A 21,646-nucleotide genomic window follows, 5' to 3' on the forward strand; every position below is an offset into this window, starting at 1 on the left:
TTTGATTTGTCATCTTGGAGTTGGATGGGTGGTGATATGGAGGTCTTCTGGTTCTAATCCAGAAAGACACCCTCCGCCAGCCGGTTAGATGAGTTACTTCCAGGTATCCCTGGCAGTTGACTGTCCGGCCTCTTTTTTAAACTCTTTCCAGTATTCCAGGTTCCTTTTGAAGACAGCCCCTTCCATTGATAGGCAGTGCTCCTTGTTATAAAGTTCTCTTTCACTGTTAAACATTGGGCTTCTTATAATTTGTGCTTATGTCTCCTGGTTCTGCCTCAAGATTTTTTTCTAGTGTTCTCAGTATTTTTCATAGCTCATTTTGGATAGTCAAAAATTCTAGACTAGAGATAGCTTGCTAATTAAAAAAAAAAATTGAGCATGCTTCACAAATACAGTAGTTTTCCCAGGATGAATAAGTGTTCCCCCCTCAAATAGGATCATGAAATGATTCTGCCTTACTTCACTTTGTGTTGATAAGTAGGAAAACACACTGGACTAGGAATAGAAGTAACTGGTTTTTGGCCCCTGCTCTGCCTCTTGCTGGTTGGGTACTTTGGGCAAGTGAACGTCCCTGAACCTCAGTTTCCTTTTCTGTAAAGTGAAGATGATAATGCCTGCTCCGCATACCAGATGCTTTTGAGAATCAGATGTTTCTGTAGTCTGTGCATTGCCTTACAGATAAAGGAGGCTAACTCGCTTGTTTTAGAATGGAGCATTTTGAATCATAAATACAGTGACTTAGCAGGGGCTTAGATAACAAGATATGATGATTAAAAATGGATAGATGATGCTTTCTCAGAAGTCTAAATCCCATGAGTATGGTGGGTTGACAATTCAGTTTATGCTTTTCTGTTTTTATTATAGAGACTGGGAAGAGATTTTAAGGAATTCAAGAATAAATAAAATGTATGAGTTCTGTTGTGGAAGCTAACGTATTTGCTGGCTTAAGTTAGCACTGCACACCTCTAGTGTGGGTCCATGGGAGGGTCTGGGTTTGAGTTGGGATCCCTGCTACCTCCGCATTAGAATCAGATGCGAATCCAAGGGGAGAAACGTGTCGTTTGCTCATAGACAGTAATGACTTTAAGAAATTAATGACCTTTGCTAATTATTTATGCGGTTAATCCTTTTTATTCAGAATACTTTATCTTCTAATTTGTTGCTGCCTGATTCTGCTCTTTCGGTGCTTCAAGTAATCTGCTTTATTTACAGCTGTTGGCACCTGAGTTCTCTTTGTTTTCTGAGAATTCCTGACATCTGAATCCAGAGAAGTGCTCTGGAGCCCTGAAGTGAGGAGAGCTGCACCCTGGCTGGGTCAGTGCAGGCGGCGGGCAGGAACGGGGCACCAGATGGGAAAACCGAACAACGCAAAGATAGATGAGCTCTTCCCACTGTGAAAATAGTGGACATGCTGCTTTTTTCTTTCTTCCCCTTTCCTTTTTAAAATCAAGCATTGAGTCTGTTTTTTCACACACTCTTCTTCTGTCTTGCCAACCAGAAATGTATTACTTATTGAGAAATTAATTCCAAAGCATGGGAATTAATACCCATACAGTGGGATTGTTTCACAATCACGGTTTTGGGGGGGAAGAAATAAATATGTGTAAAAGGAAATAGTAATACAGTGTTTTAATTGAATTTGGTGTATGTGACACTGGCTTTGAGCCTTTTGTGTATGTGTGTGAATCATGTTTTACCAGAAATGTCTAGTTCTGTATGATAGCCAGGGATAAAATCTTACGTCCTCCTTTAATGTTTCAAATTTCAAAAGAAATATCTGAAAATGAATTAAAGCATGTGTAGTATACTTTAGTAACAAGTTTTTAAAAAAGTAAATCAAAGCAGTTATACTTAATATGCTTTTTCAAATTTCACATATTCCATCCCCACAAACCGTGCCCCCAAATCTGATGTTTTCATGTCCTTCTTTGAGATGCGCTGCCTGGCACATTATCTTATGATTGAATGATTCTAACTAAAATATAACTTTAAGCCTGAAGAAGAATGCTCTTAATACTCTGTGCATAGTGTGTGTCACAGTGATCTGATATCTGTATAAAGTATACATATTTTTAAAAGAACAACAGCCTTAAGTGGCTTTTCATTACCAACAGGATAAAGTCCAAGTCTCTTTAGCCTTTTTGCTGAAAGACACTTTTGGACCTGACTTAATAGGTATGAAGTTTACAACAGGGGAACAGGTAATATATTTCCTTTGTTTCTATCAGAGGAGTAGAAGGATCAATTAAGAAAAGCTGGAACTTGAACACACAAGTGCTCAGTATCCTCAAAAGTTAATTTTAGCCATTCTAACCGGTGTAGAGTTGTCTCAGTGTGCTTCTAGTTAGCATTTACTACTAACAAATGATGTTAAGCATCTTTTCACCTGCTGATTTGTCATCTGTATATCTTCTTTGGTGAAGGGTCTGTTCAGATCTTTTACCTTTTAAAAAAAATGTTTGTTTTTTTATTTTTGAGTTCCAAGAGTCAGATCCAAACAAGGTCTGTTACATGAATCTCATTAGGTTGATATGCCCTTTAAATCTTTTCATCTATAGGTTCCTCATCTCTTTATTGCTTTCCTTGCTTTAGGAAAACCCAGAACATGAGAAATTCTGTAGGAAAAGTGGATTTTCCTAATTACATCCCCAGGATGTTCTTCAGTCTGTTTTTCTGTCTTCTGTATTTCTTGTGAACTAGTTGTTAAGCTCTAGAGACTTCAAGTTTGATTGTTTTTTTGGGGGGGATTGCTTCATGGGTGATGTCATGCACTTCCATCAGGAGGTATATAATACATGCTTGCCTGCCTTTTTGTGATGTTAAAATCGGTAACTGAGTTAGGGATTGTCAGTTTGATCAATTCATACTGCAGCCATTGTTTCATTAGTAGTTGCAAAATGATGATATCCTAATTTTGTCATTCCTTCCTTCTTTATTAACTGGAATACTTACACCAAGAAAAACTTTGCCTCATCAACTGTTTGTTGGTATGGGGTAGTGCTTGTAAATAAAGGCAGGATAAGTGTGGATTTTATTTTATTCCCCGTTGTGAGCCTGTTTTCAGAGCAGACAGTTCTGTAACACTCTCTCTAACCACACGTTAAAGGTTAACGGTGAGGGTTTTATTTTTCAGGATCGTCGTGAACTCATGGATTTTAGGTACGCGAATTGTAACGTGCTTGTCTCCGCACCTTGCACTTTTTGACGCTCATGTTGTTCCTTCCTTGGTTAGTGGGAGCCCTTTCCAGTTGGGTCTGGAGGTCTTTCAATATCTGTTTTGCCTTGTGGGATAATAAGATGTACCAGGCTCATCTTGTAACTTGATTTTTTTAATGTAAAAACTGTTTACCTACCCCAGTAGCAATGAGCACACCTAGATCTTGGTTTCTTGAGTCTAGACTCAGATCTTAGTTTCTAGTACCATCTTCCAATAAAAGAAACCAGGGTTCCATGGAAAAATGTCTAATTCAAGAACCGGAGCAGGAAATACACAAATCTATAGCATTTCGTGGTGTCAGAAAATAAGGGGGTACTCAGAAAACAAAACTAAACACTCACAGTGTTGGGGGTGTGCCAAAGGGACAGAGGAACCAACTGAAACTGCTCCCAGTGGCCGAAGCTGGAACAACCTGAGCAGCAAAGTCCATGAAATAGTATTGGATTATAACCCAAAATATAAAGTAGACATCCGTTAATTTTATTAGTGTCCATACCAATAAAATTAATGGAGAACAGGCAAATCTCCTGGGCAGAAGGGTTGTAAACAGTGTATGTACGAGGGTGAGTCAAAAATTGTCTGCACTCTGGCTGTAGAATTTATAGAAGTTTTAATATAACCGGAGTGTGGATAGTTTTTGACTCAGTCCCGTAGATACTCTGCCCTCAGGGAGGTAGAGCATAATTGAAGCTATAGGGGGCAGGGGGGCGGGGGAAATAGGCAGTCCTGACGTGTGGGCTGCCCACAGCCACTTCCTTCCAAAGAGTATGGCGTGGAAAGGGGAAGACAGAGTCAGTTTACAGTGAAGAAACTGAACAGACTGCTTAACCAGGTGACCCGAGTTAATATCAGCAGTGATAGGTCATGCTGAGAGTATGTACCCCTAATGTGATGTGGTGAGAAGGGCATTTCATCTCTGTGGTCGTCCCCCCAAACTCCAGCCTGTCATGAGGAAAACATCACACAAATCCTAATTGAAGGATACCTACAGGTTCTCCCCAAAGTTGTCAAAGTCACTGAAAACAAGGAAAGTTTGAGAGACTTTTCTTGCGTTTTAGTCAAGAAGAGCCTAAGGAAACGTGATGACTAAATGTGGTATTCGAAATGGGATCCTGGAACAGAAAAAGGACACTACGTTAAAATTAAGGAAATTTGAATAAAGCATGGGCTTTGGTCAATAATAGCATATCCATATTGATTTATTAATTGTGGTCATATACCATACAAATGTAAGATCTTAATATAGAGGAAACTAGGTATGGGACATATATGAGACCTCTGTACTATCTCTGCGATTTTTCTATAAATCTAAAACTATTCTAAAATTTAAAGTTTCTTAGAAATTTAAAAAGTTGTCTACTCTTTTGCAGTGACCCCAAGAGCTAATATTTATATAGTGCACCATTGTCTTCAAACACATTCTCAGTTCCTTTCTTTGAGTTTCTCCTCTAGTTTCTAGTTAGGCAGGGGATTGTTTTCTTTGTGAGAATTAAGCTCATATCTAAAGAAACATGTTGGAGCTAGCACCACAGTTAGTAGAACATAGAACTGGGTGGTACAGATCAAGCAGAGACTAATCTCGTCTGCACTGGCTGAGTTCTTAATCCTTTATTACTTAAAAGCCACAGAGGGAATACCACCCACACTGCACAAAGCCTTGCCTTTGCCTGGGGGGCAGCACCATGTCTCTTCCCAGAGGACCCCCCACCCAGCTGATGGGCCTGAAAGGCAGGGAGGGAAGTCTGCTCTGCTGTCTGTGACTCCTGCTGTTGACAGATGGTGTGATTCACGTGCGTGGAGAGCACTGGGGGGAGGAGACCTGGTAGGGATGTGCCGAGTCTGTGGGCCTGCCAGGCATCCAGGTAGAGGTGTTGGACAGGATGTAGAATAAGGGATTGAAGACAGAAACTTGGAAGTCCTCAGTGCTTTGATAGTCAAACCATGGCTTTAAAGCTGAGACTAGGTCAGATGGCTCGGCTGTCAGAGTAAAGAGGGAAGGGTCAGGACTGAGCCTGGAGCCCTGCACCTCTTGGAGGACGGAAGAGGAAGAGCTGGCATAGGGGAGACTGGGGAGTACCGGAGGCCGCCTTGTGTGCACTGTCCCCGCTGTGGTGTGTGTTAGCTGCCGAGGCTCCCAGTTGCCAGCTGGTCCCCTGCCCCACTCCCCACCCCCGTTCCTGCCAAGCCTCCAGCAGCACATGACTGTTGCCCAGGACGGCACCGGAGGCCACCCCCACCTCGGAGCGGGGCCAGCTGTGCCTCAGCCACGCACCAGGGCTCCCTGTGAGGTCAGGCTGAGGAAGTGGGTCTCCAGAGACACGTCCTTCCGTTACCACCTTTATCCTGGGAGGAACCACAGGGAAGGGCTTCAGTGCCTGGAGTCCCCATCCCAGGCTCTGCTTTTGGGGACCAGCACTGAAGACACCATGTAGAGAGGACTTACTGAGGGGTGAGGCAAGTGCCTTAGTGAGTGTCAGCTGCCTTTCTTCCTTTTCCTAGCACAGACCTTCTTCATGGTGGCTGCTCTGCCCCCCTGGAATGCCCTCTGCTGCCCGCATCCCTCCATGGCCCTCACAGGGCCTGGAGCCTGTCCCCTGTGGGAGGGGGAGGCTGTGAGGGCAGAGCTGGCGGTGGGGTGGACACAGAGGACACAGTTCTGCCTGTGAGAGGTGGCAGCATTGCCACAGAGGAAGTGACATTTGAACTGCTCATTGAAGGAAATTCTGCAGCGACCTCAAGGCTTAACTTGAGGTCCACGCTGCAGTGACCCCAGGCCCCCTTTACGGCTCTTTTGGCTTCAGCCTCCCATTTTGGGAGCTCTCCAGGCGGCCAGCCTTACGGAATTCACTTTTCAAGCCACAGCAGGTCGGCCCAAAGGAATGGGGAGGAAGACCTCAGAAATTATGTGAATGTGTGCTGAGCTGGTCGGATCTTCCGGCCACAAGCGTCCACCACCTTCCCAGTCTGTCCCCTTCCTCTGTCTACAGCTCGGGCTCCTCGAGAGCATGACTGTGCCTCCCGCACCATTCGCCTTTGGAGGGCCTCGCGGTGGCCGTGGGGCAGGTGCCTGGTGATGACTGTTGGATTCGTAAGACTCTGATTTCTTCTTGGAGGAAACCATGAAGGGAGGCCTCGTTGGTGGATGCACAGCCAGGAACTGAGTAACCATTTTCCTTAAGCACAATGGGGGACAGGGGGATGGAGGGGAGCAGAGAGAGGGAAATGCCTTGGTCTGTCTCCTCAGAGCATGGAAGAGATGGTCCAAATACAATAGAATATGAAAGTCTATAGAGATAAATAAAAATTTAGAAGCAAAATATGAAATAATTTTACTCCTGTCAGATTGGAAGAAATGTAAAAGTCCGGCAGGGTTGAGTACGTGAGGATCTAAGGCACAGGTGGACTGCTGACGGGATGTACACTGTCAGCTCCCTCGGCAAAGTGACCTGCACGTGCCTCCGGTCCAGCTGTTCCCCAGCACAGGCTTGGGGAGCCCTGCTCTGGTTCACAGGGGGCTGGTGGCAGGATGGTCCTAAGCAGCAGTGTTAGTGTAGTAAAAGCAGGAAAAAAGGGAACACAACCTAACTGTTTCTCCGCAAGGGGCTGAGTTAGCAAGCTGTGGTGTCGTCCCAGTGATGGCGATGCAGCAGTGAGAACAGATGAGCTGGAGACACACTGTCAGCAAGGATGTATTTCACAGCCTAAGGCTGAGCTAAGGGATACATGGAGGCTGTAGAGCTTGAAAACATGCAGAGAGGCTGGTCATGTTTAAGCTGGGCGGCAGGTACACAGAAGGTTATTATCCTGGCTGCTCATCTTGGGTGTGGGGTTAGTTTTTTTCTGTAATATTTAAAATTTTAAAAGAAACATGAAATACTGAAGTGAGGATACACATATGGGTATAGAAATGCATGTGAATTAAAAACATGAAATGCCTAGGAAGTGTTTCCTTCCTCAGAAGAGCGGGGGCAGAGGTGTGGGAGGAGCACACAGGGGCTTTCAATAGTCCTGGTGATATTTTCTTTAGCTGAGTGAGGAGAATACTGCAGGTGGATTTTTCTTTAAACTTTCTGTGTCTGTCATAAATATTATGAAAACTTTTTTTTTAAGTTTTAAAAAAAGGCTGTGGAAATATTTCTACCTTCTCTCAGCTCAACTTTTTTAAAATCTGTAAAATGGGAGGTTAGAATAATGGTAATACCTCCTCCTAAGATATCTGTGAAAATAAAATAAGCTAATGTATGCGAAAATGACTTTCAAATTATTATTATTATTGCTAAAAGAAATTGTTTAAATTCCTTGCCAAAGAAATAGGTGAAGCTGGAAATACGTTCATTGTGGGAAAATTAGAAAATGTAGAAAATTCTGAGGAAAATCACTGTAATTCACCACCATTAGTGTTTTAGTTTATTTCTCTTTAGTATGATTTTTGTTTTCTTCTGTCAGAACTAGAGTTTGTTGATACAGCTGCTTTTTAGAACATTTCTGCATTACAGAAGTCTGAGAGCAGGAACAAGAAAGAAGTGAGGTGGCTTCTCTGAGCCTCCCGCAGGTGCTCCTTGAGGGCAGGGCATCTGTTCCATCTATGTGTGTCCCAGGAGCAGCACCCTGGTGGTGTTGAGGGATTGGTGGCCATGAGCCAGTTCAGTTGACCCTGGTTATGGGAGACAAGTGCCCTGAATAGGAGCAAGGAGACGGGGCTCTGGCCTGCAGCCTGACCCACCTTGAGCCTGCTGTGTGACCTCAGGCTGGCTGCCCCCCATCCTCATCTGTGAGACTGGGTGGTCGTGTCAGCTCTAAATTGGCCAAAGCCAATAACCGTTGTCTACACCAAGAGTATTTGTGTGAGAGTAAGTGGGAAGTGACGGTGGAGAACACGTGCTTTATCGTGGTAAGGTGCTCTGTAACCTCGGGGAGTAGTGTTTGAGACTGAACATACTTTCCAGTAAAATTTCTGCTTGGGAGATGGCCACTGAGATGGAATGGAGGAGGATGGAAGTTGGAGTCACAGAGAGTATTACTGCACTGGTTTTGAGGTGTGACAAGTCAGTGGCTGAAAATGGCCAGGAGATGAAGGTGCTGACTGTTGGGTTTCCTGTAGGCCGTACTTTTGGATGCAGCCATTCAGAGCATTTTATATATTGCTTTAGTGGAAGTCTCTTGCTGCCACCTAGTAGATGAGATGGCTAGGGGTGGTAGTTGTGCATTCGTGTCAGGGGACTTGATAGAGGTCTTTTTTCTTAACTCAGTCCTGCCTGATAATGTAAACTCTCTCCAATAAGGAGATGTATTTTCCAACAAGAAGGTTTGGAAAACATCAGGAAGGATTGTGTAGCTATGAGTTTCCTGAGAAGTATCTTGGGGAGCCAGGACTTAGAAAGCCACCCCCAAACAAATTCAGATTCAGAACCATGTAGTGGCACCTTTGTCCCTGGGCTCCAGGGCTCAGAAAACCATAGACCTGTGTTTTCTGAGTTCCTTTATTGTCCCTGGACCATTTTCTTCTTGGAGTTCTTATCAGCAATTGAATTGAATGAATGAATAAAGACTGGATCTGTGAACATGTAAATGAGAGAAATAGATTAAAATTATGTGAAAATAAAAGCTAACGTTTTCCTCAAATATAGTCAGTGTCTCAAGAGGCTTAGGAAGAGAAACTTTTGCAACTCACTAATAAAAAAGACAAACAACCCAATTAAAAAGGGGCACAGGATCTGAATAGACATTTCTTCAAAAAAGATAAACAAATGCCCAATAAGCACTTGAAAAGATGCTCAAAACCATTAGCCATAAGGGAAATGCAAATCAAAACCACTTCACACCCACTAGGATGGCTATAATCAAAAAGACATAATAGCAAGTGTTGGAGAGAATGTGAAGAAATTGGAACCTCATACGTTGTTGCTCGGAATGTAAATTGGAGCAGCCACTTTGGAAGACAATCTGGCAATTCCTCAAAACGTTAAACATAAATTTATCATTTGACTCAGCAACTCCACTCCTAGGCATGTACCCAAGAAAATAAAAACATGTGTCCATATAAAAACTTATACACAAATGTTCATAGCAGTATTATTCATAATAGCCCAAAGATGGAAACAACCCAGATATATGTCAGCTGAATGAATAAACAAAATGCGGCGTATCTGTGTAGTGGAATATTATTTGACCATATAAAGGAAGTAAGTACTAACACATACTTCAACATGGATAAACCTTGAAAACATTATGCTGAGTGAAAGAAGCCAGGCACAAAAGGCCACATATTGTATGATTTCATTTATATGAAATGTCCAGAATAGGCAAATATAGAGACAGAAAGATCAGTGATTATCTAGGGCTGAAGGGAGTATTGGGGGCTGATGAAGATGTTCTAAAATTTGCTGTGATGATTGCACAGCTCTATAAATATACAAAAACCATTGAATTGTAATTTTTAAATGGGTTGTATGGTATGTCAGTTTTGTGTTAGTAAAACTGTTACCCCTCCCCCTCCCCCCCCCAAATCTCATTTGGACTAGTTTTAACATCTTACTATTGAAAGAGAACAGTATAAAATTCTAAAGAAAAGTGGTTAATCGTCCTTCAGGAGTATTTTATTTTAGAAAGATTTGTGGAGTGCAACTGTGTTCCTCGCATAGTACTGGGCTTCAGGAACACAGATGCAAAGAAATTGTCAGGCTGGTGAGAACCAGAGACCCTGTGCAGGGTGTGAACACGTGCACCAGAACTAGGTGGGGAACATTGCTGTGTGCCTGGCACTGCTGTAAGGTCCTTTCTCATCATAGTTTTCACAATAGCTCTAGAAGGATTGCTACTGTTACCCCTGTTGCAGATGAGGAAAGGGGCCCTAGCCGGTGAGCAGGGTTCCTGAGGCCACGCAGCTGGTGAGCCTCACGGCCAGGGTCTGGACCTCGCCGGACCATCGTGTTGGTGAGCATCAGTCTAAAGCCGTTGTTCACATTGAATTTCTTCTAGCCTCTATTTCAGGGTGTTTTCGGCTCTTTGTTAAAAAACAACTAAATGTATCTAAAATTAATTGGCACTCGTTTTGTTTTTCTTGTACAATTGAAGTTAGTGCTGCTTCACTTAAATTACAGAATAAGAACTGAGTGGTAATAATCACTTACAGGGATTTATTACTTGAGCTATTTGTGTTTAGCATTTATCCAAATTATATTCTTTTGGGGTTGAGGGAAATATTTCTGAACGTTGGTGACACTGGTTGTTCACTGAGGAGGTTTTCTCTATATTTCTATAAAATTCAAATTAGATCTATCAACACTATCTGAAGGGTTTCTGCCGCAAAAGATGAACATCCTCGGATGAACTGGTGCCTTGAATTAACTGGCACTAGTGTTTTGTTCTGCCTAAAAATAATTCTAGGAATAGGAGGTGAAGTGACTTATTGAGGGCATTTGAGTATAGCCCACATATGCCTTCAGCAGACCTGCACTGTACTTTTAGTGTAGATTTCTCTACCTTTAATATTCCTCGATAAGAATAACTATAAAATGATAGAAATCTTACATTGGAGAGGGTGACAGGTTGACATTTTGGGGGAATAATCAAAGACCTAGGTCAAAACTTGGCTTAGCTTCTGTCTGTAGAAGAACACACACGTCAGCTAACATCCTAAATGCTGAAGTTCTTTTGTGCCCAAAGCAAACAGGAGCCCCACTTTCCTTTAAAAGGGAAGGAAAGCTCTGCCTTAGAATGCCTGGGCAGCTGCTTAGCACCCTGCCACGTCATCTGAGCAACTGAGACCCCAGCTGGCCCCCTCTTGGTAATCCCTCAGCTCTCTGGTATGTCCTGACATTGCCAAGCAGACTGCGGGGATTCGGAGGACAGGAAATAAGCTGCTGGGAGATAAGACGGGCAGCTCCGAATCACAGACCAGAGCGGAAATGAGAAACCTAATCCAGGGAAACAACATTGCAGCTTAACTTTATTTTTAAACCACGAATCAGTGGAAAGATCTCTCTCTCTAATTTAGGGGAGCAACCCACCTATACTCAGTTATACTGGCTATACTCACAGCAAAGAAGTGTGTGGGGGTGGGGGGGCTGCACGTCTGTTTGCTGCTGCATCTCAACTGATCAGGAATTACAAAAAGATGCAATTGAGTCTGTGAAGTTTTTGTTTATCCAACAACTACTAATGTGTTGTCATAAGAGCAAGAAATTTTTAATACTAGAAATAACTTTAAAATATCTTTTTGCCTCTGCTCTTTTGTGTTTGTGTCATGCTGTGACTGTGCAGGCTGTTTTCATGAAGAAGAGAGGTTTTGTTACTGATAATAACTAAATTTGCAACCATATGTGGCACTTGATGTTAAAGGAAAAAGGCAAAAGTATAGAAAGTGTGACTAACTTCTGTTCTGTGAAATATGATGCCTTGTCATCAAATATTATTTTATAAGGAAGGTCATAGTAGATGAATGTTCACTGTATTTAACTTAGGAAATAGTTTAAAACCTATCATGTTTTTATTTGTCATATTCTGTTCTGTGGTAGCCGTTCTGAAGTGCATTAGTGATTGTGGGCTTAGATGATGAAGGTGTCTTCAGGGACCAAATTGCGGTACATTGTGGGTGACACTGCTCAGGCCAGTTGTCGTAGGGTCCGAAAGAAGTTTATGAAGTTGGCTTTTATTGGCTACTTGGAAATTCTAAATTTGATGACACAGTCAGTGCATTTAAAGACTTGTGTTGGTTTTACCATTTTTAAAAGTTAGATCAGTAATTTAAATACAGAATTTTTAAAACTAGACTTTAAAAAATGAATCTGGACTTGTCACCCCCCCTACCCACCTGTTTTGAGGCCCCCTCCTGTGTATGTTTGCAACTCTGTACTTGCATGTGGAGCAGGATATCATGTCTGTTCGGTGAACTGAGCTCCACAGGGACAAAGGTTTCTTAACTACTATTCTCACAACCTAACAGTTTGTAATAGGCAGTCAGTCAGAATTGACTGTCGTTAAAATGCCTCTGGGAGTCAAAAATAACCTACTTGAAATAGTTTTCAGTCACCATTCAAAGCTGTAACTGCGTGAGAATCATAACTTATAGTTACATGTGGCTATTTGGCACAGCGTCGTCAGCATTCCCGTGTGTCAGTGTTCAGAGGCGAGCACGCCTCTGCCCTGGCCTCCAGCGGCCAGCTTGGGGGAGGGGGGTGCACGTATACCAGTGGCTACAGCGGTGGTGTGAACGTGGGACCTGCACAGCTGTGACCAGAGTGGGGTGGGCAGTCCCAGCACAGGGACAATGCTCAGTGGGGCTGCTGGCAGCGTCCACACCCATGCATCTTGCATCCGTTTCGTGTGGGGACCACTGACTAGGTTAGATTTGGCCGACGATTGCCAGGTCTCAAAAGATTGCAGCCTTTCAGCTCTTTAGGCAAAGTTTTAAAAAAGAGCTACAGTATCCTTACATTTTTAAGTGGGTTGTAATTTCCTCTTGGACAATTTGAGGATTTTATTGTGCGTCTTGCAACAAATGCTGATACCCCCAAGTGGGGTGGACCAAGGCTGGGGCCTCTCCTAGTTCTCTGGTGCCCATGGTACAGCTTTGAGAAGGGGCAGGGCTTCTGCGTTGGACTGTGGTTTGGACACAGACGGGCGTGAGGCAGGGTCTGTGCATTTTGGAGGTCGTGACAGTCATTCCTTGTCCTCAGTTGCTCATAGTCAGTATTTTAGAGTATGAGTGGAATTCAGAGACCACGTGCGCCGGTGCCATGTGGTCACGAGAGTTGTTAGTTGATTAGGCACGAAGTCCTGGGAGGAGACGGGATTCGCATCTTAGGAGAAGCAGGCTTGCTTGCTGATTAGTAACAGTCCTCATTTGACTGACACACATCAGTATGTGTCCATGTATTCATGGACGTTCCAGCTCCCAGCTGGACTTTGAACTTCCTGAGGGCAGGCCCCACCTTCTCCAACTCCGTGTTGGTCACGTGGCAGCACACAGCACGAATCTAACGGGTACAGCTGAATGAAGAAACTCGTCACAGTCACCAGCACAGGCAGGTCAGGTGACACCCGGGAACGTTCCCCCATGGTGAACCCGGTGCTGGTTTCGTGCCTCCTGGGACCACTTCATTGCCCTGTGTCCTTACAGATTTTACTGGGCTTAGGCTTTTACTTTGGGAGAAAATGAAATTAAATAGGCCCCACCCTTTCTTCTTTATGTACTAAATAAATAGTACCCTGATTCAGATACACAGTAGATTTTGAGAAAATCGTTTTCCCACCACACAGGACCATCAGATGAGCGACCCTGGTGCTGCGGGAGGCAGGGCGGGGTACAGGTGGGCTCCGGGGCCCCTCTCTGTTGTCATGGTGATGGGCATTTTTGTGCTGTAGTTTATGGTTTGCTCAGGTGCCTGCTGTTTGTCAGGAAGCTGCGACGTGTGGGCCTGGTTCCCTGAGGCTCGGCCGTGTGTCCCCTCTGCTGACCACCTCCCCGCACCCTCCTCCCCTCCTCCGCCGCCCCGGTCCTCCCTGAGTCCTTACCTTTGTCTGTGCATTCTGTTTATTTCTGGGTCTGATAACTTCATAGACGTGATCTCGGGCTGCGGGCTCCTTCCCTGCAATAAATGTCTTCTTGGTCGGCTCGTAGGTCGTGCTGGTGAGGTGGAACGAGCCGTACCAGAAGCTGGCCACATGTGATGCGGACGGTGGGATATTCGTGTGGATCCAGTACGAAGGGCGGTGGTCTGTGGAGCTGGTCAATGATCGAGGGGCCCAGGTGAGTGGATGGGAGGCTCCTCCGGGGAAGGGCGGAGGGCAGATGAATGAAACCAAACCCTGCTTCTCACAGCACTAGAGAGAGAGGAGGATCATCCCCCCTTCTCTTCCCCTCTGCGGCTGTGTGGGAACTCTCCAGGTTGTAAGCTTTAATTAAATCTGTGAAGTCGTTTTTTACCACTCTGTTGAGATTACATGCTAAGTTTGGATCCTCTGAAGTGCTCCTGCCGTAGCACTTCTTTGCTCCCCTGTAGAAGGTATTTTCCCGTGTTGTCATCTTCCTAGTTCTCTTGCGGGGAGCTCCACACGACTCTTCTCACAGCCTACTCCCCAAGCTGAGTTTTTAACTCTCTTCTGTCACGTTTCAATTAGTGGGGCCACCTGTTGTTATCCTTCAGGTCTTCCTTTCTGGTACCAATTTGCCACTGCTCTGAGGAAAACAGTTGCTCCAGGGACGCCCTGCCGAACTGTGCTATTTTAAAAACCACTTCGGGGGTTCTGGTGGCTGATGGTAAGGCCCTGGCTGCTCTCCATCCCTGCGAGCATGGCTGCGTGGAGCTCCTGTCTCGTGTCTTTAAGGACACGTGCCCCATCCTGAGGATTTGACTGAGTCCTCAGGGGACCTTTACTGTAAGAGGAGGGATTTCTTAGACTGTTTGGCTCTCCAGGGATGGTTTCCCTGCGACTGCCTTTCTATACATTTCTAAGGAAATGAATTCTCACCCTCTCTCCTCCCATCTGTTGCTTAAATAAGCTACTAGCTTGCCAACTTTGAAAGATGCAGACCGGTGAAGTGACATAAAATTGCAGGGAATGAAGTTCTTATTAGCAGTTACTGTTAGGCTGGGGAACTTTGTAAGATGTCAAAAGAGAAGGCAAACCTACCTCTGGGTAAAAACAGAATGTTCTTTTTTTGTGAGTTTATTTGGCACAGTCAATGTAATAATTTTGACTGACTCTGATAAGGCTTTATCAGTTTCCTGTATGCCACCTTGAGTGGAAAAAAGGTGAAATTGAGCCACAGATGTGGAAACCTCCACGCCTGTGAGAAGTTCACATCACCTGGAAGGTGGACGTTGTGGTCAAGGGTATGAGCTCTGGAGTCAGCCTGTCAGTCTGTGACTCTTTAGTAGGAAATACTTCACTTCTGTGCCTCAGTTTCCTCATCTGTACAATTTAGTGGTGTCTGCCTCCAAGGATCACTAGGAAGATTACATAAGATTAAATATGGAAGGGAGTTCCCTGGTGGCCTATTGGTTAGGATTCTGGGCTTTCAGTAGCATGTCCCAGGTTCAATCCCTGGTCAGGGAACTGAGATCCCGCAAGCTGCATGGTGCAGCCAGAAAAAAAAAAAAAGATTAAATATGGGAAACACTGCGACCCTGTCTGCATGTGATGGTTGTCCTCACAAGTTGCAATGGTGCCTGAAGCACTGTGAGGTGCTAGCAGTGACAGCCCTCAACCACAGGGTGTATCTGCCCTTAGTCACCATAATGTCATCACCAGAGACCAGCTTCAGGCCTTGAGGCAGCAACTCTTCATGGCTTCCTGTCAAGTGGAGACTTCTCTGAACTTACCCATGAGGGTCTGTCTCTAAAGTGCTGTTGTTCTCCCATCCACCAAAGTGTGAACTCTTTCCCTAGAAAGGCCCAGTGATTGCGTGAGACGTGCCTTCAGACCTCGGCTGGCAAGAGGTCTTTAAAGTGATACTTAGAGAAAGACAGCGAGGGGGACCTTGGAGTGGCACTCAGTGTAGGCCTTTTCCAGGTACCATCCCTCATCTCCACGAGAACCTGGTTGGGAAGATGTTGTTAGTCTCAATTAATGGAAGAAAAAATCCAGGTCAGGGAGGTTGAGTAACTCACCTAGGAAGGTTAGTTCATGCTTTGTAAAGCCAGAATTTGAATGCAGGGTTGAGTCCAAAACTCTATCTTGTTCCCAGACAATAAACAATTTTCTCTTTAGGAGAAATGCATGTACTCACAGTACATCCAGAGAGCTCAGGCTTCACTACCATTTGCAAGACCAGCCCCCCAGCCTGGTGGCGCTGCCACACTGTTTCCTGCTGACGGCAGCTTCTCTGAGGAGGGAGACATCTGTTGTCTCCATGTCGTAGCCGTGTGGTCTCTGCCACCGCCATATCCCTCAGCCTTGCTTTTCATTGAGGGTTTGGTGGGGAAAAAAAAAAAGCATGTTAGAAACAAGAAAGGATGAATTCAGACCTGGAGGCGAATGAGCTTACATGGACCACAGAGCATCTGGAAGCACCTAGAATCTCACAAAAGCCTGTGCCTTTCAGGTTCGACCAAAGTAATCACTGTATCTTGTGATCTGATCCAAATCTTTATATAATTTTGCTGTTTGGCACTCTGATTCTGCAAACCTCGGAACCCATTGAACAGTTGTTAACGTTAAACACTTGCATTTGGGGGAGATTTGGTTGCTTTTAATTGTGTTGGTGTCACATCTTGTCTGAGAAACATCACGTACCAGTCAGGATGAGTCACTGGTGGAGGGAGTGGTGGATCTGTGCACTGGCAGTGGTGTCTGTGGGGAGGGGGGACAGTTCTGTGCACATCCTTGAAATCTGCTCAGAAAAAGCACGATACTCTTTAGAAGAAATGACAGGTGATCTTTGTTATTATATAGCATGCCTTTCATTGTCACAAAGTAATCAAACATTGGCAGAAGCCAAGTGAAGCTTTAACACTTTTTTTTCAGGAAATGATTTTGAATCCTTTGTTTCAAAAATGAGTCTGGAACAGTGCCTGCATTATTTCATAGTATTAGTCACAGGCTGGCTGTGCCAGGCACAGGCCTCAGACCATCTGAGCAAAGGCTGCCTTGGGCAGTGGGCCGTCCGGGCTGCTCCTCAGCTTCGGTTGATCATGTCAAGAGTGCTCTGAGTGGGGCAGTAGCACTGGGGCCCCCTGCATCAGAAAGACCACCGCACAGGGCTTTCTGCTTATTTTCTTTACAGCACTAGGGACTAAGGTCCCCTGGTTTTGTTTTTCCAATTTTGATATAGTCTTATCGCTCTATGCTAACCTAATTTAATAAACCCAATTAGATCATGTAAACATCCTATATTGTCATTTTTTGTGACTGTAAGATTGGATTTGGTGATATCTCGGAGAAGTGTCTTGTCACTGGCTATATGTTTTAGCTCTCTAAAGATGTTCTTCCTTTAGTACAAAGATAAGTGAGTTAAAATTCATGTAAATAAGTAGCATTATCTTTGCAAAATGAAAGGACTTTTAAATTTTGTTGCAGAATTAATGTCTAAAAAAAATTTTAAGTTCTTGAGAAAAACTAGATAATGTAATTGGTTGAAACATAAGGTCAGTGAAACCAAGATTCGAAGTTTACCTAAGCAAACAGCTTTTTTCAGTAACTTCAGACCAGCTGTCGAGAAGCTGTCTCACACATCCATGCCATGGTCATGATGGAGATGTGCTGATCGCCGATAACCTATAACCCCTGCTGGGAAAACAGCAAAAAGTTCATGTCCTTTTGGTGTTTGTTCATTTATTTTATTATTACCTGAAATGTAATAAATCCAGTAATGTTAAAAATTTTAAAGAAGGTGAACATCTCCAAGTATATAAGCAACAGTGAAGATGATAGATACCAATTTTTATAAGTTAGAAAAGATTTAAAAGGTAGTACAAACTGAAAAAGTAAATTAAGGTGCTAAAAACAGAATCACATATAACAATAATTAGAATAGATGTAAGTGGACTGACTTCACTTATCAAGATGATTCTTGACAGATTAGATTTTTAAAAACATAGCTATCACTATTAAGAGCCACACCTAAAACTTAAGGACATATACAGGTTTAAAATAGTAAGATGAAAAAGATGTATTGAGCAAATAACCAGGAATAAAGGACGCTCAGGTAGCAAATATTACTTTCAGGTTAAGTAAAGATAGAAAGTAATGTTTTGTTTATGGAGTGCCACCACATGGTGACAAAAGCTGTAGTTTACCAGGATGATACTTACAAATGTATGCACTGATTAATGACAGCATTAAAATTATGAAAGAAATTGATAGAACTGAAAGTAAAAATTGATAAACTCATTGATATACCAAGAAGCTTCAACAACAAAAAAATCAGCAAAGATATAGAAGATCTGAGCAACACAGTTAACAAGCTTGACCTAATGGACATTTGTAGTTTCTGAATCCAAGTAGAGAACATGCATTTTTTCTCAAACACACAGAATGTTTACAAAAATTGATCATGTCCTAAGGTTTCACAGACTTTTTCTGTGAAGGGGCAGATAGTACATATTTTAGGCTTTGTAAACTAGGAATGAAAATTGAGAATATTATGTAAGTACTGTGTAACAAGAAATAAAGGAAAACCAGAAAACTCTTTGTTGATGAAATTAAAAAGTTTATTTATGAATGCTAAAATTGAAATTTTATATAATTTCACATACAATAAAATATTCTTCTCTTAATTTTTTCCTAACCATTTAAAAACCGTAGTGTGTGGACTGTACAAAAATAGGTGGCAAATAGATTTGGCCCACTGGCTATAGTTTGCCAACCTGTGTTTTAGGACATTAATAAAACTGAAGCAAATTTCCATTGGTAGGTGTCATCATTATGACCATAATTTCTGAATGGGTTAGAAGTTAATAACAAAGACATAAATTTAAGAAATTGCTGGGAATTCCCTGGTTGTCTAGTGGTTAGGACTTGGCACTTTCACTGCCCGGGCCCGAGTTCAGTCCCTGGTCAGGGTACTAAGATCCTGCAAGCTATGTGGTGTGGCCGAAAAAAAAAACAAAAATGAAAAGAAAAGAAATTGCTGCATATTTAGTTTTTTAAATGCATTGTTAAATAGTTCATGGGTTAAAGAATAAATTTAATGGACATTTATAAAATCTTAGATCTGAATGATAATGAAATCTCTACATATCAAAATTTGTGAGATAGGATTAAAGTGGTATAAGAAAATATATATCCTTAATTATCTATATTAGAAGGGAGTAAAATTATGATCAAATGAACAACAGTAAATCCAATAAAAGGAGAAAGAAAATATAATTTAAATAAAAGTGGAAATTAATGCAGTAGCAAAAAAATGATAGAGGAGATCAACAAATTCAAAAATTTGTTCTTTGGAAACAAATTAACAAAATAGACAAACTGCTGGCAAGACTTGAGTAAGAGCAGAAAGATAAAACCTAAAATAATTTTATGAATGAAAAGTTGAACATAACTATAGTTGAGATAGAGATTACAAGGTAATTAAAGGTAGATAAAAGATGCCTAGGTAATTCATTGGGGGGAAGAATTGTCTTTTTTCTTTCATTGAGGTATAATTGACCTGTAATATATTGGTTTCAGATGTACAATGTAGTATGATTCAAAATTTGTATCTTGGGAAATGATCACAATAAGTCTATTTGACATCCAGGGAATAGTCTTTTTGACATATGGTGCAGAAACAGTTGAATATCTGTTGTAGAAAGTGGAACCTTGATTCTTACCATATACCCTGTGCAAAAATTAAATGAATCATAGACATAAAGGTAAAAGCTATACACTTCTGGAAAGCTTGGGTTTGCAACCTTGAGTTAGGTAAAGATTTCTTGGGTTGGATACAAAAAACATGAAACATAAGAGAAAAAACTTGATATTGGACTTCATCAAAATTTAAAATTTTTACTTTTTGAAAGATATCATTAAGACAATGAAGAGGCAAGTTACAGAATGGAAGAAATTATTTTCAGCACATATTCTAATAAAGGATTGTATCTAGAATTTTTACAACACAATAAGAAGGTCAAAAACTTGTATATATGTGTATGTTTATGTGTATTTACATATATATCTCTATATTTATAATGAATAGGTGAACATGAATGGATATACAAATACAAATATATGGCAAGGGATGTAAAGAGACAGGTTCCAAAAGATGATGTGCAAATGATCAACAAGCACATGAGTGATGCTCAGCATGTCAGTCACTGGGGAAATGCAAATTAAAAGCACTGTGTCCTACCGCTACACACCTGCTAGAATAGCTGAAATAAAGACTGGCAACACCAAGTGTTGGTGAGGTGTGGATCTACTCACATATATTGTGGATGGGAGTGTAGAATGGCTTAGCCACTTTGGAAAAGCTTGGTAATTTCTTATGCAGTTAAACATACACTTACCATATGACCCAGCAATTAATTCCATTCCTAGGTATTTGAGAAAAATGAAACCATGTGTCTATAAAAAGTCTTACACGTGAATATGCATAGCAGTTTTATAATAAGCAAATACTGGAAACAACCCAAATGCCCAGCGATTTGGGAAGATGAATAAATTGTGATACATTTATGCTGTGGCATATTACTCATGTATAAAAAGGAATGAACCACTGATGCACACAAGAATTCAGAATACTCTCAAACTTATTATACTGAGAAAAAGCAGTCGAACAGAAGTGAACATACTATGTGGTTCTACGCATGCAAAATTCCTAGGATAAGCAGCTAGTTACAGAAATTAGATCACTGGTTGCCTTAGACCAAGGGTGAGGGTAGGGAATTGACTGCCAAGGGGAACTTTATTTATTGCATGTAAATTATAGCTCACTAAAGTTGATTTTTAAAAGGATAATAAATACTGTTAACAACTGCTTGCCAGCAATTTTGAAAACTTGCATGAACTGGACAAATTCCTAAAAAAAAATTTAATAGAACTGACTCAGGAAATAAAAAGGTAAGCTTGACTGCTACTAGCACTATTAAGTAAATTGAAGCATTGATTCAAAATCTTCCCACAAAAAAAAATGCAAAGCCAGATGGTTTTATAGGCATGTTCCACCAAACTTTGAAGCAACAGGTCAGCCCAGTTTATACAAATTCTTCCTGGCCATGGAAGAAAAGGGACTACCCTCTAACTCATTCTGAGAGGTCAGCATAACCCTAATAAATTCAAAGACATTATAAAAAAGGGAATCATAAGTTTGTCAATACAGACGTAGAAATTACAAACACATAGTCAACTTCCACTGTATTTGTAAAGGACAATACTTTACCTCGAAGTTGGGCTTCTTCTAGGTATGCAAGGATGGTATACAACTGGGAAATCCCTGGAAGTAATTTGCTGCAGTAATAGATTAAAAGAGAAAAAACATGTGGTCATTTGAATAGATGCAATAAATGCGTTTGATAGAACTCAACAGCCAAGTGTAAGTAATGTTTTCCAGTCAGAGATTATTTCTCGTTTTGATTGTGGGAATGTTGTTAGCAAGACTGAGAAACATGTATAATCAGAAACTGAGAGCTTTACTGTCTTGATAAGTGACCACAAGACACTGATGGAGAATCTTTACAGTAAGGGGGAGGCTGCAGAACAGTGTCTAAAAAGCAAGGATGCTGGAGCCGCACAGCCCTCGATCACTCTTGGCTCTGCCCCTTGCCAGCTCTGTGAGACCAAGAAGTTACTTCTCTCCTCTGCAGGAGGTATTACCATGGCTTAATGAATTAACATGTGTGAAGCACTTAGCACCACATTGGCATATGCTTTTCAAATAATGTCTTTTATATGTTATTGTTAAAATACATACAGCAGCATATTGTATTGTCTCATTAAGGCCACCTTGATCTTAGCCAAAGGCGAAGATAATGACTACATCTAGCCTTCGATATTGCAAGTTGA

General features: G+C 42.1%; 1 protein-coding gene across 8 annotated transcripts in view; it reads left to right on the forward strand.

Annotated features, from left to right (window-relative positions):
- Nucleotides 1-21,646, forward strand: part of TULP4 (TUB like protein 4) — a 228,360-nt gene that overhangs the window by 120,429 nt on the left and 86,285 nt on the right. For all 8 annotated transcript variants that reach the window (XM_057738408.1, XM_057738416.1, XM_057738414.1 and 5 more), the window contains one exon: nucleotides 13,839-13,967. In XM_057738408.1, the coding sequence (XP_057594391.1) occupies nucleotides 13,839-13,967 (129 nt within the window). The remainder of the gene's footprint in view (nucleotides 1-13,838; nucleotides 13,968-21,646) is intronic.

This window comes from Hippopotamus amphibius, chromosome 6, assembly GCF_030028045.1.
Source record: "Hippopotamus amphibius kiboko isolate mHipAmp2 chromosome 6, mHipAmp2.hap2, whole genome shotgun sequence".
NCBI classification, from domain to species: Eukaryota; Metazoa; Chordata; class Mammalia; order Artiodactyla; family Hippopotamidae; genus Hippopotamus; species Hippopotamus amphibius.